This window comes from Siphateles boraxobius, unplaced genomic scaffold (genome assembly GCF_051911475.1).
Source record: "Siphateles boraxobius isolate OS27281-9 unplaced genomic scaffold, OSU_SipBor_1 12, whole genome shotgun sequence".
Lineage (NCBI taxonomy): Eukaryota > Metazoa > Chordata > Actinopteri > Cypriniformes > Leuciscidae > Siphateles > Siphateles boraxobius.
Window position 1 is genome coordinate 16375652 of NW_027508722.1, and position 12503 is coordinate 16388154.

Sequence of the window (12503 nt, forward strand, 5' to 3'; positions counted from 1 at the left end):
GTGAGCGTAACCACGATAGAGACGATAGTCCAAAATCTCTGGTTGACAATTTTTTCCGGTTAATCATGTCTACCGGTATATAGATTATAACACCCCTAAATGAGATTGTGAAATTCGACAGCTCTGCTCCATTTTGATATGTACTTGTCTTTCCATTGACCTAGCTGCTGTGCCCAAACTCCTGCATTCCCTCTCTAAGCGCTTCCTTCCTCTTTCTCCTGCTCTACCTGGTCCATTCTCTCTCCCTCTGCTGGGCAATATGTTGGATCTCGCTCAAGATCATCTGCCCATCCACTTGACTGCACTGGCACAACGCTATGGAAATATCTATCGGCTCAACTGTGGCAGCACAAGTAATTAATCTTTTTATTTGATCTCCATCATGAGTAAAACTCATGAACTATGAACCACAACTAATCAAATTTAGAATTACACAAACTTTGGTCATTCATCAATGTTGAATCATTTTAGACATTTAAATATTTATATTTTCAATAAAAAAAGAAAGAAAAACATAAACAACAGAGCAATGGGTATGTATTTTGTTTCTTAGGGGAAAGGTTTACATATTCATAGTTATTTATCTTTGTTTATGTTTACATAACAGTATTTCATTCATTTCTCCCAATATGTTAGGAATATGGGATATATTACATTTTAAGGCTACAAAAGTAAATTCTCTGTAGTAAAAACAACATAGCTCAAGAAATATTCAGAGGAGTAAAAAAAAAAATGTTGCAACTACTGTTAGTCTCCCTTATGTCATTAACAATCTCTTTTTATGCCTTTTATTGTTTTTTGCAGCCATGGTGATATTAAACAGTAGTGAGATCATCCGTGAGGCTCTGATTAAAAAATGGTCTGACTTTGCTGGGAGGCCTCATTCATACACAGGTAACTTACTTTGTTCAACAAGACCAGCAGTCAATTGATTATCTTTTCAAAAAGACTGCCTATATATCATATCTCATAGGCCCTATGTGTTTGTTCTTGTACCTCACTCTTAGCTGATATAGTGTCAGGTGGAGGGCGAACCATTTCTTTGGGTGATTTCAGTGAGGAATGGAAGGCACATAGGCGTGTGGCACATAGTGCTCTGCAGCGCTGCACGGCTGATTCCCTGCACTCTGTCATAGAAAAGCAATCACACCATCTCTGTGAGGTATAAGGCGGATACACACAGGCTGCGTTCCAGTCTAATTTTATATGCCCTTCCCTCACTAACTTCCCTCCGCCTCATTCACTCTTTTGTACGTCATTGCTTACCTTGTATGAGTGCCCACTGCTGGTGGAACCCTTATAATATGTTTAAATGGACCCCACTAAGCCCTTGATCACTTGAATCCCTGGTTTATTAATTACGTTTTTCTATGTATGCTTGGGCTTTTGTAGAAAATTACAAAAATTGCACAAATGAAAATGATAACAATACAATAAACTATAACAGTCAGCTTAAAGTAGCTACAAGCATCATGCGGTTCAATGTCAAAATAACTCCAATACCATGTACTAGAGCTGTGTGGGGTGGGGGGTAAAAGCACAATCTGATGTGACGTCACAATCGTGTTGCATTGTGGTCTATGGATCTGCTTGAATTGTACATATTGAATACTCACTCCCTCTGTCAAAATCGAGGGGTGGAGGAGGGTCTGTCCAAATACACTTCGCTCACCCACCTGATGAAGTTGAATGCACTTCAACATGGTGGCGAAAATTCACCCAAAAGGGAAGTGCTTAGGAAAGTTGCGAGTGTGTCTAAAAGTGGAGTTAAACGCAGTTACATACTGATACATACTTCATCATGACAGATTTTGATCAGTTTCCAGGTCACGGGTCAAGAACAAAGGAGCAAGAAAATGAGAATGCAGAATTCAGGAAACGAGAAGCACCCTCTGACACACATGTTTGATTACTACTGTATGTTTTATGGGGACTTTCTATAAACATAATGATTTTTATACTGAACAAACTGTATATTATGTCCCCTAGCTCTAACCCTAAACACAACCCTCACAGAAAACTTTCTGCATTTTCACATTAAAAAAAAATAATAATAATTATGTATGGACCATAAAATGTCATGTTTCACCAGGACCACACACATTTACTTAACCATCAAATAACATTGTTATGCTTTAGACAAAAAAAGGAGGGGGAATGGGGGAGGGGGTGTCTAAGATAAAAACATTGGAAAATGTTGAATTTGTAACATTTTAGAATGTTAGATTTGTTTTACGTTTAAAATAATTATAAATACCACACTTACACAGATTAATCCCTTAAATGAAAACATTTTGTGATTTTCAAACAGGTGTTGCGGGACTACAAAGGAAAAGCAGTGGATTTATCTGAAGATTTTACTGTGGCCACGAGTAATGTCATCACAACCCTAACCTTTGGCAAAACTGTAAATGATGTTTAAAAGTTATTACCCACAAGTCTCACTTCATGGTCTCACTCACACTGAAACCTCCTGCTGCCTCTCATTGTGACAGTATGATAAGAGTTCAGAAGAGCTGCAGAAGCTGCAGGACTGTCTGAATAAGATTGTGTCTCTTTGGGGTTCACCCTGGATCTCAGCACTGGACTCCTTCCCTCTGCTCAGGGTAACACATTTGATTTTAAACCCCAAGTTGCTGGATTTTAGAAATGTTTTGACCCTAAATTCATTTCATTTGCACCCTTTTTTTTCCTCATAGAAATTACCCAACCCCCCATTCTCTTGTCTCATGAAGGAGGTAGCCAGACGTGATGAATTGATAGGGAAACACATAGAGGAGTTTAAGGTAAGAATGAATCCTCAAATGATTAATAAAATGAGCAAACATAGTTAACTAAAACGTGCCAAGTACTAATCGAGTGACATGTGCAGAGAAGTGACCATAAAGAAGGTGGCACACTGACTTCTTCACTTCTGCAGTGCCTTGAACCACCACAAGGAGCAGTCAATCAAATGGTGAGCAATGGAACATGTTTTGTTTGGAGATTCCTGGACCAAAGTTTCCCAAACTGGAGACCTCAAAATACTGAAAAATAAATGGTATATTTTGCTATTGAATGACAAACAGGCATAGCATCATGTTTGAATGTCCTGGGGGGGAAATATTTGTTTAATGTATAATTATTTAATCTATAAAAGACAAACTGAGTTGTTAGCTTCTTTTGTTCTTATAAAATGTTGAAAAGAATAACAAACAAACAGACATCTAGAGGTGCGGTCACATTTTTAAATTTTGCAGACAAAATCCAGTCATTTCAATTGAAATTTGCACAATCAGGAGTTTGGCATGGGGGCAAAAATTTTTTTACTATAATGAATCCAATATTGTTAACCAAAATATTGTTGTCTCCTATATAGACTCTGACAAACACTCATGTGCACATGACTATAGTGGATCTGCTAATTGGAGGGACAGAAACTACTGCTGCCTTGCTCAATTGGACTGTGGCCTTCCTGTTACATAGGCCTGAGGTACCTATTGTTTTCTGAACCCTATTTAAATGTCTTCTATCTACAAGCAATCGTGGTCCTGGAGGGTCAATGGCCTACAGAGTTTAGCTCCAACTTGCCCTAACATACCTGCCTGGACGTTTCCAGTTATCCTGAAGACCTTGATTATCTAGGTTCAGGTGTATTTAACTTGGGTTGCAACTAAACTCTGAAGTGGTCATCCAGGAGCAGGATTGGAAACCCCTGATCTACAGGTCTATAAACAAACATTCAGCACAAAGTATTTTCATTCTCTCGCCGTCCAGGTTCAGAATAAAGTGTACGAGGAGCTGTGTGGTGTGCTGGATGTGCGGTACCCTCAGTACAGCGACCGTCACAAACTGCCATATCTGTGTGCACTGATCAATGAGATGTTGAGACTACGACCTGCAGCTCCCCTAGCTGTGCCTCACAGAGCCATACGAAACAGCAGGTGAGCATCAAGTGAGATCAGTCCTGTGATTACTCACAATTAGGCTGCATCCAAAATCGCATACTTCATTGCTAGGTATACAATAGCGAAAACTAGTATGTGACAAAAGAATTATGTCTGAATTCACAGTAGTCAAAAAAGAGTAGGCAAAATGTACCTGGATGACATACTACTTCCCGGGGAGATTCTGAAGTGTGCATACAATGGACACTTTAGTATCCCATGAGGCCACAGGAGGATTTGTGAATGGCAGTGAAGCAACACCAGAGATGGTCTTATATTAGGGAGATGAGAGGGTCTGTATCTCTTACCATTGGAGAAAGCATAACGGCTAACTTGGATCACATGAGGCAACTCAGCCTATCGTGTAATAGCAGTGACATCAGTGCACGCAGTTTTTATGACAGTCAGTTACAGCTTAAGTTAATCAGTTTCATGTGGATTATTAGCGGATTGGTCTTGTGAATAAATGTTCTATATTTGGTGTTATATCGCTAGTAAAGTTACAGTAGGACTGCATTGTTTGTGAAATGTGCTTAACTGCAGAAAACAGCAAAGTGCTAGACACTGCAGGTCGTAAAAAAACTGCATTTAAGATTACACTAAAAACCTAATTGTAATTTAATACATATTTAATTCATTAAAATTATATGAATTTTTTATCATCATGCATTTAAAAGCGTTATATCATCATCATTAGGCACACAGTAGTTGACACAACACTTCTGTGTGCCTAACGCCAGACTTCTTCACTCCGCCCACTCGTTCAGCCTCACCCGAATTCTAATCACTCGCTCCTGTCATCACCACCTGTCTGCAATCCGCATTCACTTCACCCACAGCTTAAAAATAAACCTCTTGTTGACTTTACCTGTTTGTGTCGTTCTGATTTGTGACAGAACGACCAGCGTTGAGTACAGTCCGTCTCCATTGTCCCATTTCACCAATGAAAAATACTCCAGTTATCCTCACTTATCAACAACGATCTCTTCCAGCGCAAGCGCTAATTGATTCTGGTTCCGCGGGCAAATTCATTTCCCTATCGACTCTGAAAAGACTTCAGACCTGTAAAAAAACCATTCCTCAGACTCTCCGTGAGCAATCCATCCTGGGGAAACCGCTCGGTCGTGGGCGGATCGGTGATAGCAGTCCCATCGTTTCCATGAAGATCGGCTGTCTTCATGAGGAGGACATTACGTTTCTGGTGCTGGAGGGCTCTACCTCAGAGATCATCCTGGGATGCCCGTGGCTGGAACTCCACTCTCCCAACATCCACTGGTCCTCAGGTGAGATATTGCAATGGGGAGATGATTGCTTCAATCGCTTCCTGCACTCCGTCAAGAAGGTTCCTCGTTCATCATCCACTTCGGTTCCTGATATCTCCATTGGATCCACTTCTGTCGAAAGTCCGCCTACCGACAAACTCCCTGAGGTACCAGTCCCTTACCGGGCGTTCCAGGATGTCTTCGACAAGCAGCTGGCTACCAAGCTTCCACCTCATCGGCCATGGGACTGTGCGATCGACCTGCTGCCTGTGGTGGTGCTCCCGCGTGGTAAAATTTACCCACTGTCCATCCCGGAGCAGAAGGCCATGGAGGAGTACATCGAGGAGGCACTCCATCAGGATTACATCCGGCCATCCACGTCCCCTGCCGCTTCCAGCTTCTTCTTCGTTGGCAAGAAGGAGGGAGGCTTGCACCCCTGTATTGACTACCGGACTCTCAACAACTCCAATGTCAAATTCCGTTATCCCCTTCCTCTAGTCCCAGCAACTTTGGAACAACTCTGTGGTGCTCGCGTCTTCACAAAACTTGACCTTCGCAGTGCCTACAATTTAATTTGAATCAGAAAGGGTGATGAATGGAAGACGGCGTTCATTACCCCAGCAGGCCACTATGAATATAGGGTTATACCCTTCAGACTGTCCAACGCTCCCACGATCTTCCAAGGGTTCATGAACAAGAGATTCCGAGACTACCTACATCAATTCGTCATCATCTACATTGATGATATTCTCATAAACTCAGCCAACCTATCCGAGCACCAAGTCCAATCTATCCAATCTGTTCTCCAGCGTCTACGAGATCATCAACTCTATCTGAAGTTAGAGAAGTGTGAGTTTCATCAGGAAACCATCCACTTCCTTGGTTATGTGATCACTCCACACGGCTTCACAATGGACCAGAGGAAGCTGGAAGCTGTCTCCAACTGGCCACAACCCACCAATACTAAAGAGTTACAACGTTTCCTGGGCTTCGCAAACTTTTATCGCCGTTTCATCAAAGGATTCAGTCAAATCAGTGCACCTATCACTTCACTTCTAAAGAAAGGGGCCAAGTCTCTGTCCTGGGCCACCCTTGCCTTCGAGAAGCTCAAAGCCTCCTTCAGTTCCGTTCCTACCCTAGTCCATCCCAATCCTGATCTTCCGTTTCTCGTCGAGGTGGACGCCTCCACCACCGGGGTACACCACTCCGACTCCATCCATGTGCCTTCTTCTCCAAAAAGCTGTTCCTGGCGGAGCAGAACTATGACATCGGCAACCGAGAACTGCTGGCTATTAAACTCACCCTGGAGGAGTGTAGACACTGGCTGGATGGAGCAAAACATCCATTCGACGTCATCACCGATCACCGCAATCTAGAATACCTCAGAGATGCAAAGAGACTCAACACCCGTCAAGCCCGCTGGTCACTATTCTTCACCCAATTCAATTTCAAGGTTATCTACCGCCCAGGAGACAAGAACATCAAGGCCGACTCTCTTTCCCGTCTATACCAACCAGATACCATCACCTCCAACCTGGAACCCATACTCCCTCCAGCCTTGGTTGTCAGTCCCATACAGTGGAGCCTAGATGACCACATCGCCAATGCCACACGATCAGAACCTGCTCCGCCGGGAGGTCCTGAGGGACGGACCTACGTTCCCACTCGTCTGCGTCTATCCCTCATGGACTCAGTCCATACATCTCCGGGCTCTGGACACCCAGGCAGCCAACAAACCCTCTCGCTCATCCAACAACGCTACTGGTGGCCCGATATGACCCAGGATGTCTCCCAGTACGTGAGGGGCTGCTCAGTCTGTGCCATGGCCAAGGTTCCTCGTCGCCTACCAGAGGGAAAGCTAGTACCACTTCCAGTGCCCACAAGGCCTTGGTGTCTTCTCGGCGTGGACTTCATAACCGACTTACCTTCTTCAGATTCCCATACATGCATCCTGGTTGTAATTGATCGATTCTCTAAAGCCTGTAAACTCATCAAGTTTCAAGTTTCAAGTTTGTATTTATTTATATAGCACATTTAAAAACAGCAAACAGGGCTGACCAAAGTGCTGAACAATACACAAGATAAATAACAAAGACAAACCACACATTCATGACAGAAGCTCACAATGAATTAAAAGCTAAAGAAAAAAAATAGGTTTTAAGAGAGGATTTAAAAACAGTTACAGATTGAGCAGCTCTGATGTAAACCGGAAGACTGTTCCACAGCCTAGGGCCAGCAACAGCAAAGGCTCTGTCCCCTCTATTCTTTAACCGAGATCTGGGGACAGACAGAAGTCTCTGATCACCAGACCTCAGGTTTCGTGTGGGGTTGTGTGGACAGAGTAGCTCAGACAAATAGCTCGGTGCCAGATTATTTACGGATTTAAAGACAAATAAAAGAATTTTAAACTCGATTCTAAAATGCACAGGTAGCCAATGCAGAGATTTTAAGATAGGTGAAACATGATCAAATTTGCGTTTTCTTTTGAGGAACTTTGCAGCAGCATTCTGTACTAATTGGAGACGCGCAATAGACTGTTTGGGTACGCCAAAGTAGAGAGAGTTGCAATAGTCCAACCGCGATGTAATGAGCGCATGGATTGCAATCTCTAGTGTTTTCTCAGAAAGGGAGGATTTAATTTTAGAGAGAAGACGTAACTGAAAAAAGCAAGAACTAATCACCGCATTGATTTGTTTTTCAAATTTCAGGTTTTGATCCCAGAGAACACCTAGGTTCTTAATGCAAGATGACTTTGGATCAACATAGTCCAGATCAATGTTGCTGCTATTATAGTTGTCATGGGGGCCAAAGACTATAACCTCGGTCTTGGATTCATTCATAAATAAGAAGTTTTGAGAAAACCACATTTTTACTTCCTCTATGCATGCAAAAAGATATTTTAGAGCAGTATCTTTGTTGCGTTTCAGAGGGAAATGAATTTGTGTATCATCTGCATAGCAGTGAAATGATACGCCATGCTTTCTGAAAATGGAGCCCAGAGGAAGTAAATATATGGAAAAAAGAATGGGTGCGAGAACAGACCCCTGTGGCACTCCACAGGAGAGTTGAGCTGGCGAGGAAGAAAAATTACCCAGTTTAACAGAGAAACTTCTATTTGTTAGATAAGATCTAAACCAGCTGAGGACAGTTCCCTGGATGCCCACAGAGCATTCTAGTCGGGATAATAGAGTTTTATGATCAACTGTATCAAAGGCAGAGGTTAAGTCTAACAGTATTAGGATCACAGAGTCGCCAGCATCGGTTGCTAACAGTATATCATTAGAAACCCTTAAAAGAGCAGACTCTGTGCTGTGCAGAGGCTTAAAACCAGACTGGAAAGTTTCAAGAATTTGATTTGCGCTAAGATGAGATTGGAGTTGATTGAGAACCGTTTTCTCCAATGCTTTTGTAATAAAAGGAAGGGTAGAAATAGGTCGAAAATCATTAAAATCCCTAACATCAATTGAAGGTTTCTTGAGCAAAGGTGTAACTGTAGCTTGTTTTAGTGTATCAGGGATAGTCCCTGTGCTCAAGAATTTATTCATAAGAGACACCAAACATGTTCCAACCGAATCAAAAGTTTGTTTCAAGATACGCGAAGGGGGAACATCAAGAGAGCAGAAGGAAGGTTTCAAATGATCAACAATTTCTCTGAGAGATAGAAGAGAAACAGGGTCAAACACACTCCATATGGGTGAAGAACAACTCAGTTCAGGAGAGACATTAGCAGATGATTGCAACTGAGATCTTAGAGGGGTGATCTTCTCACAGAAAAACCTTGAGAAACCTTCACATAATGAAACTGAAGGATTTGAAATCACAACTATAGGAGGATTGAGAGCAGACTTTAACACAGAAAATAAGGCTTTTGAAATATGATGATTTTTTAAAATTAAATTAGAAAAATACTTTGACTTAGCAAATCTCATAGCTTTCTGAAAAGCACTGAGGGAGTTTTTCAATATTTCATAAGAGATTTGTAGCTTATCACTTTTCCATTTACGTTCTGCTCTTCTACACGTTCGTCTCAGAGAGTGGATGGTATCATTGAGCCATGGTTCAGTCTTAGGTTTTGACTTCTTAGCTTTTAAAGGAGCAGTGGTATTTAAAACCTCAGAGCATACAGTATTAAACAGACTAAGATGTTCTTCAGCATCCAAGTCGGGTAAGGGTGACTCCAGGGACAGAGACAGACACACCTCATTAAAAGAGTTAGTGAATTCCTCTTGGAAACAGGGAGAAAAGGAGTCCATTGTGCAATAGATGAAATTTGCGATCTTGTAGGAGGAAGGGACATAGAAAACAGTACAGGCATGTGATCAGAGATCAGAGTGTTAAAAACCTGAACATCAGTAATGCAAACGCCATGAGAGAGTACCAGGTCCAGAGTATGTCCATGAATATGTGTGGGATCTTTCACCCACTGAACCATGTTAAATGAGTCAATGAGATTTAAAAACTCCATTGTTAGAGGCTTTGACTGACAGCACACATGAATATTAAAATCCCCTAATAAAAGAATATTGCTGTAATTAGTTACACATTCGCCCTTAAAAGCAGTAAATTCACTTTTAAAATCTTTCACTAAGTGAGGGGAGCGATACACCAGCGCTAACAAAATAGGATCGTCAAATTCCAGTCGCAACAGCTGTACTTCAAAGCTACTGTAGAATGTAGACGGGACAGAGTGACAGTAGCTACTAAAGCGTTTTTTTAAAATTACCGCTAGACCACCTCCGCGTCTAGAAGAGCGGGGAGAGTTAAAGAATGTGCAGCCTTCCGGAATCAACTCAGCAAAAGGACTTAAATCACCAACCTTCATCCAAGTTTCTGTGATGCACATAAAATCCAGTGCGTGGGTAGTGAAAAAGTCATTTAAAATGAACGTCTTATTGACTAGCGACCGAGCATTAATCAGAGCCATCCTGGAAGGTGATACCGAGTCAGAGATCGCGGGAGAGAGGACTCTATTCAAAAAATGAAGATTATCTAGAGTAGCTCCACCACGATGAACACGGACAGGAGGGTAGCAGGGGATCGTCGAAGTAGAATCCGGGAGAATGTTCCGAAGCCAGCGAACGGGTGGATCGATCAAACGCCAACCAGCACATCGGCCAACGCCTAGATTCCACGTCGTCATGGAGACGAAGCTGGACGACCGGTCGGCGAGTAGCGTCAGTTTCAGTTTGACAGCAACCCCTCCGAGCTTTCCGCGTCTCCTGCGGCGCTTTCTGCGGGGAACCCCATTAGGCCAACTGTGCAGATATTCTGGAATATCCCAGGTAGAGTTTGGAGAGCAGGATTGTGATCCAGCCACAGAGCTTTTTGACTCTGGGTTAAATGTGGCCACAAAAGAGTCTCGAATATCCAGAAGTAACTGGCGATCATAAACCAGAAGCGAGTAGCAGTTTGATACAGATAAAAACACACATATAGCACAGAGAAGCAGACACGTCAGACGGCATGCCACATACACCGGCGCCATCTTCCTGGCCAGGCCCTCTACTCATCCCTCTACCTGGTCTACCCACTGCCTTCGAAACCGCTGAAACACTCTTCAATCAAATATTCCGTCACTTCGGCATACCTGAAGACATTGTGTCTGACTGTGGACCTCAGTTCATTTCCCGTGTCTGGAAGGCCTTCTTCAACCTCTTGGGGGTTTCAGTCACTTTAACCTCTGGTTACCATCCACAGTCCAACGGCCAGACTGAGCGGAAAATACAGGAGATTTGGAGATACCTGCGGTCATATTGCCACGATCATCAGGACTGCTGGAGCGTTACCTTCCCTGGGCCGAGTATGCACAAAACTCTCTCCAGCAATCCACCACAGGACTCACGCCCTTCCAGTGCATACTCAGCTTTCAGCCGCCCCTGTTTCCCTGGTCAGGAGAGCCTTCCGATGTTCCAGCAGTCCACCACTGGTTCCAGGTGAGCGAGAGGGTCTGGGACTCAGCACATGTCCATCTGCAAAGGGCTGTTCGGAGACACAAGAGCCAGGCCGACGCAAGACGATCTGCTACGCCTCTATACCAACCGGGACAAATGGTCTGGCTCTCCACCAGGGACATCCGTCTCCGACAGCCCTGTCGTAAGCTGAGTCCCAGGTACATCGGTACGTTCGCCATACAGAGGCAGATCAACGAGGTCACCTACCGGTTGTCATTCCCTGCTCACTACCGTATCTCACCTTCATTTCACGTGTCCCTACTCAAACCGTACACTTATCCTCTCACTCCTTCTTCCCCAGTGTCTGGTGCTGAGGACGTACCTCCTCCTCCTGTGGACCCCGAGGACGAAAACATCTACCGGGTCCACGACATCCTAGACTCCCGACGACGGGGCGGCCACCTGGAAAACTTTGTTGATTGGGAGGGATTCGGTCCTGAAGAAAGGTGCTGGGTTCACCGAGTGGATATCTGATATATTCTATATTCTGGACCCCACTCTCCTACAGGAGTTCCACTCTGAACATCCCAATCGTCCAGCGCCAAGAGGTCATGGTCGTCCCCGTTGTCGGACCATTCCGCCATCAGGAGCTGGCCGTTGGGGGGTACTGTCACGGATACACCAGTTTAAGCGCCAGACTTCTTCACTCCACCCACTCGTTCAGCCTCACCTGAATTCTAATCATCCGCACCTGTCATCACCACCTGTCTGCAATCCGCATTCACTTCACCCACAGCTTAAAAGCCACATCAGTTCAAATTCACAGTTGTCTGGTCTCATCATTCCACACGACGACCTGACTCTCACCAAGAAACTCTGCTACCTCGATCCCGCCTTCCTCTCCAGTCCGGTCCGTCTTCAGCAAGTCCTCCATCAGCCTTCGACCACATCTTCTACACCCTGCATCAGATACTTTATCAACCATAACGCTACAATCCATATAATCATCTGACTTCAAACCTACTACTCACCTGCCGTATCTGTCCCCGAGTGCATTTAAATAAACCTCTTGTTGACTTTACCTGTTTGTGTCGTTCTGATTTGTGACAGATTCATGTTTTATTTGAATTAAGGCAAGACACGGCAGGCAAAAACATTGGGTTCCCTTTCGAGGGAACTCGAACTGCGTCTGTGACGACACTAGGGGAACGCCCTTCAGCGTAGCACGTCTGAATTTATGAATGAAACCGAATCCAATCCTATTGGCGTTGCGTGATGACGTAGCGTGTGACGGCATAAGCGGATGTGTACAAAAGCACGCCGGCACACAGAAAATGTCAGCTTTTTGCTATTCAGCAAGCGCTCTGTGTTGTGGTGAAATCAGTTTGTCCTATTTGGTGTTGTTTGTCTCAGTTCTGATTTAT

General features: G+C 43.8%; 1 protein-coding gene across 1 annotated transcript in view; it reads left to right on the forward strand.

Moving 5' to 3' along the window:
• The window catches only part of cyp21a2 (cytochrome P450, family 21, subfamily A, polypeptide 2), a 35358-nt gene that overhangs the window by 1735 nt on the left and 21120 nt on the right, over positions 1 to 12503 (forward strand). The window contains exons 2-10 of the mRNA XM_077209227.1: positions 165 to 353; positions 805 to 894; positions 1008 to 1162; positions 2312 to 2407; positions 2496 to 2606; positions 2700 to 2786; positions 2873 to 2956; positions 3359 to 3472; positions 3757 to 3923. Coding sequence (XP_077065342.1) covers positions 165 to 353; positions 805 to 894; positions 1008 to 1162; positions 2312 to 2407; positions 2496 to 2606; positions 2700 to 2786; positions 2873 to 2956; positions 3359 to 3472; positions 3757 to 3923 — 1093 coding nt within the window. The remainder of the gene's footprint in view (positions 1 to 164; positions 354 to 804; positions 895 to 1007; positions 1163 to 2311; positions 2408 to 2495; positions 2607 to 2699; positions 2787 to 2872; positions 2957 to 3358; positions 3473 to 3756; positions 3924 to 12503) is intronic.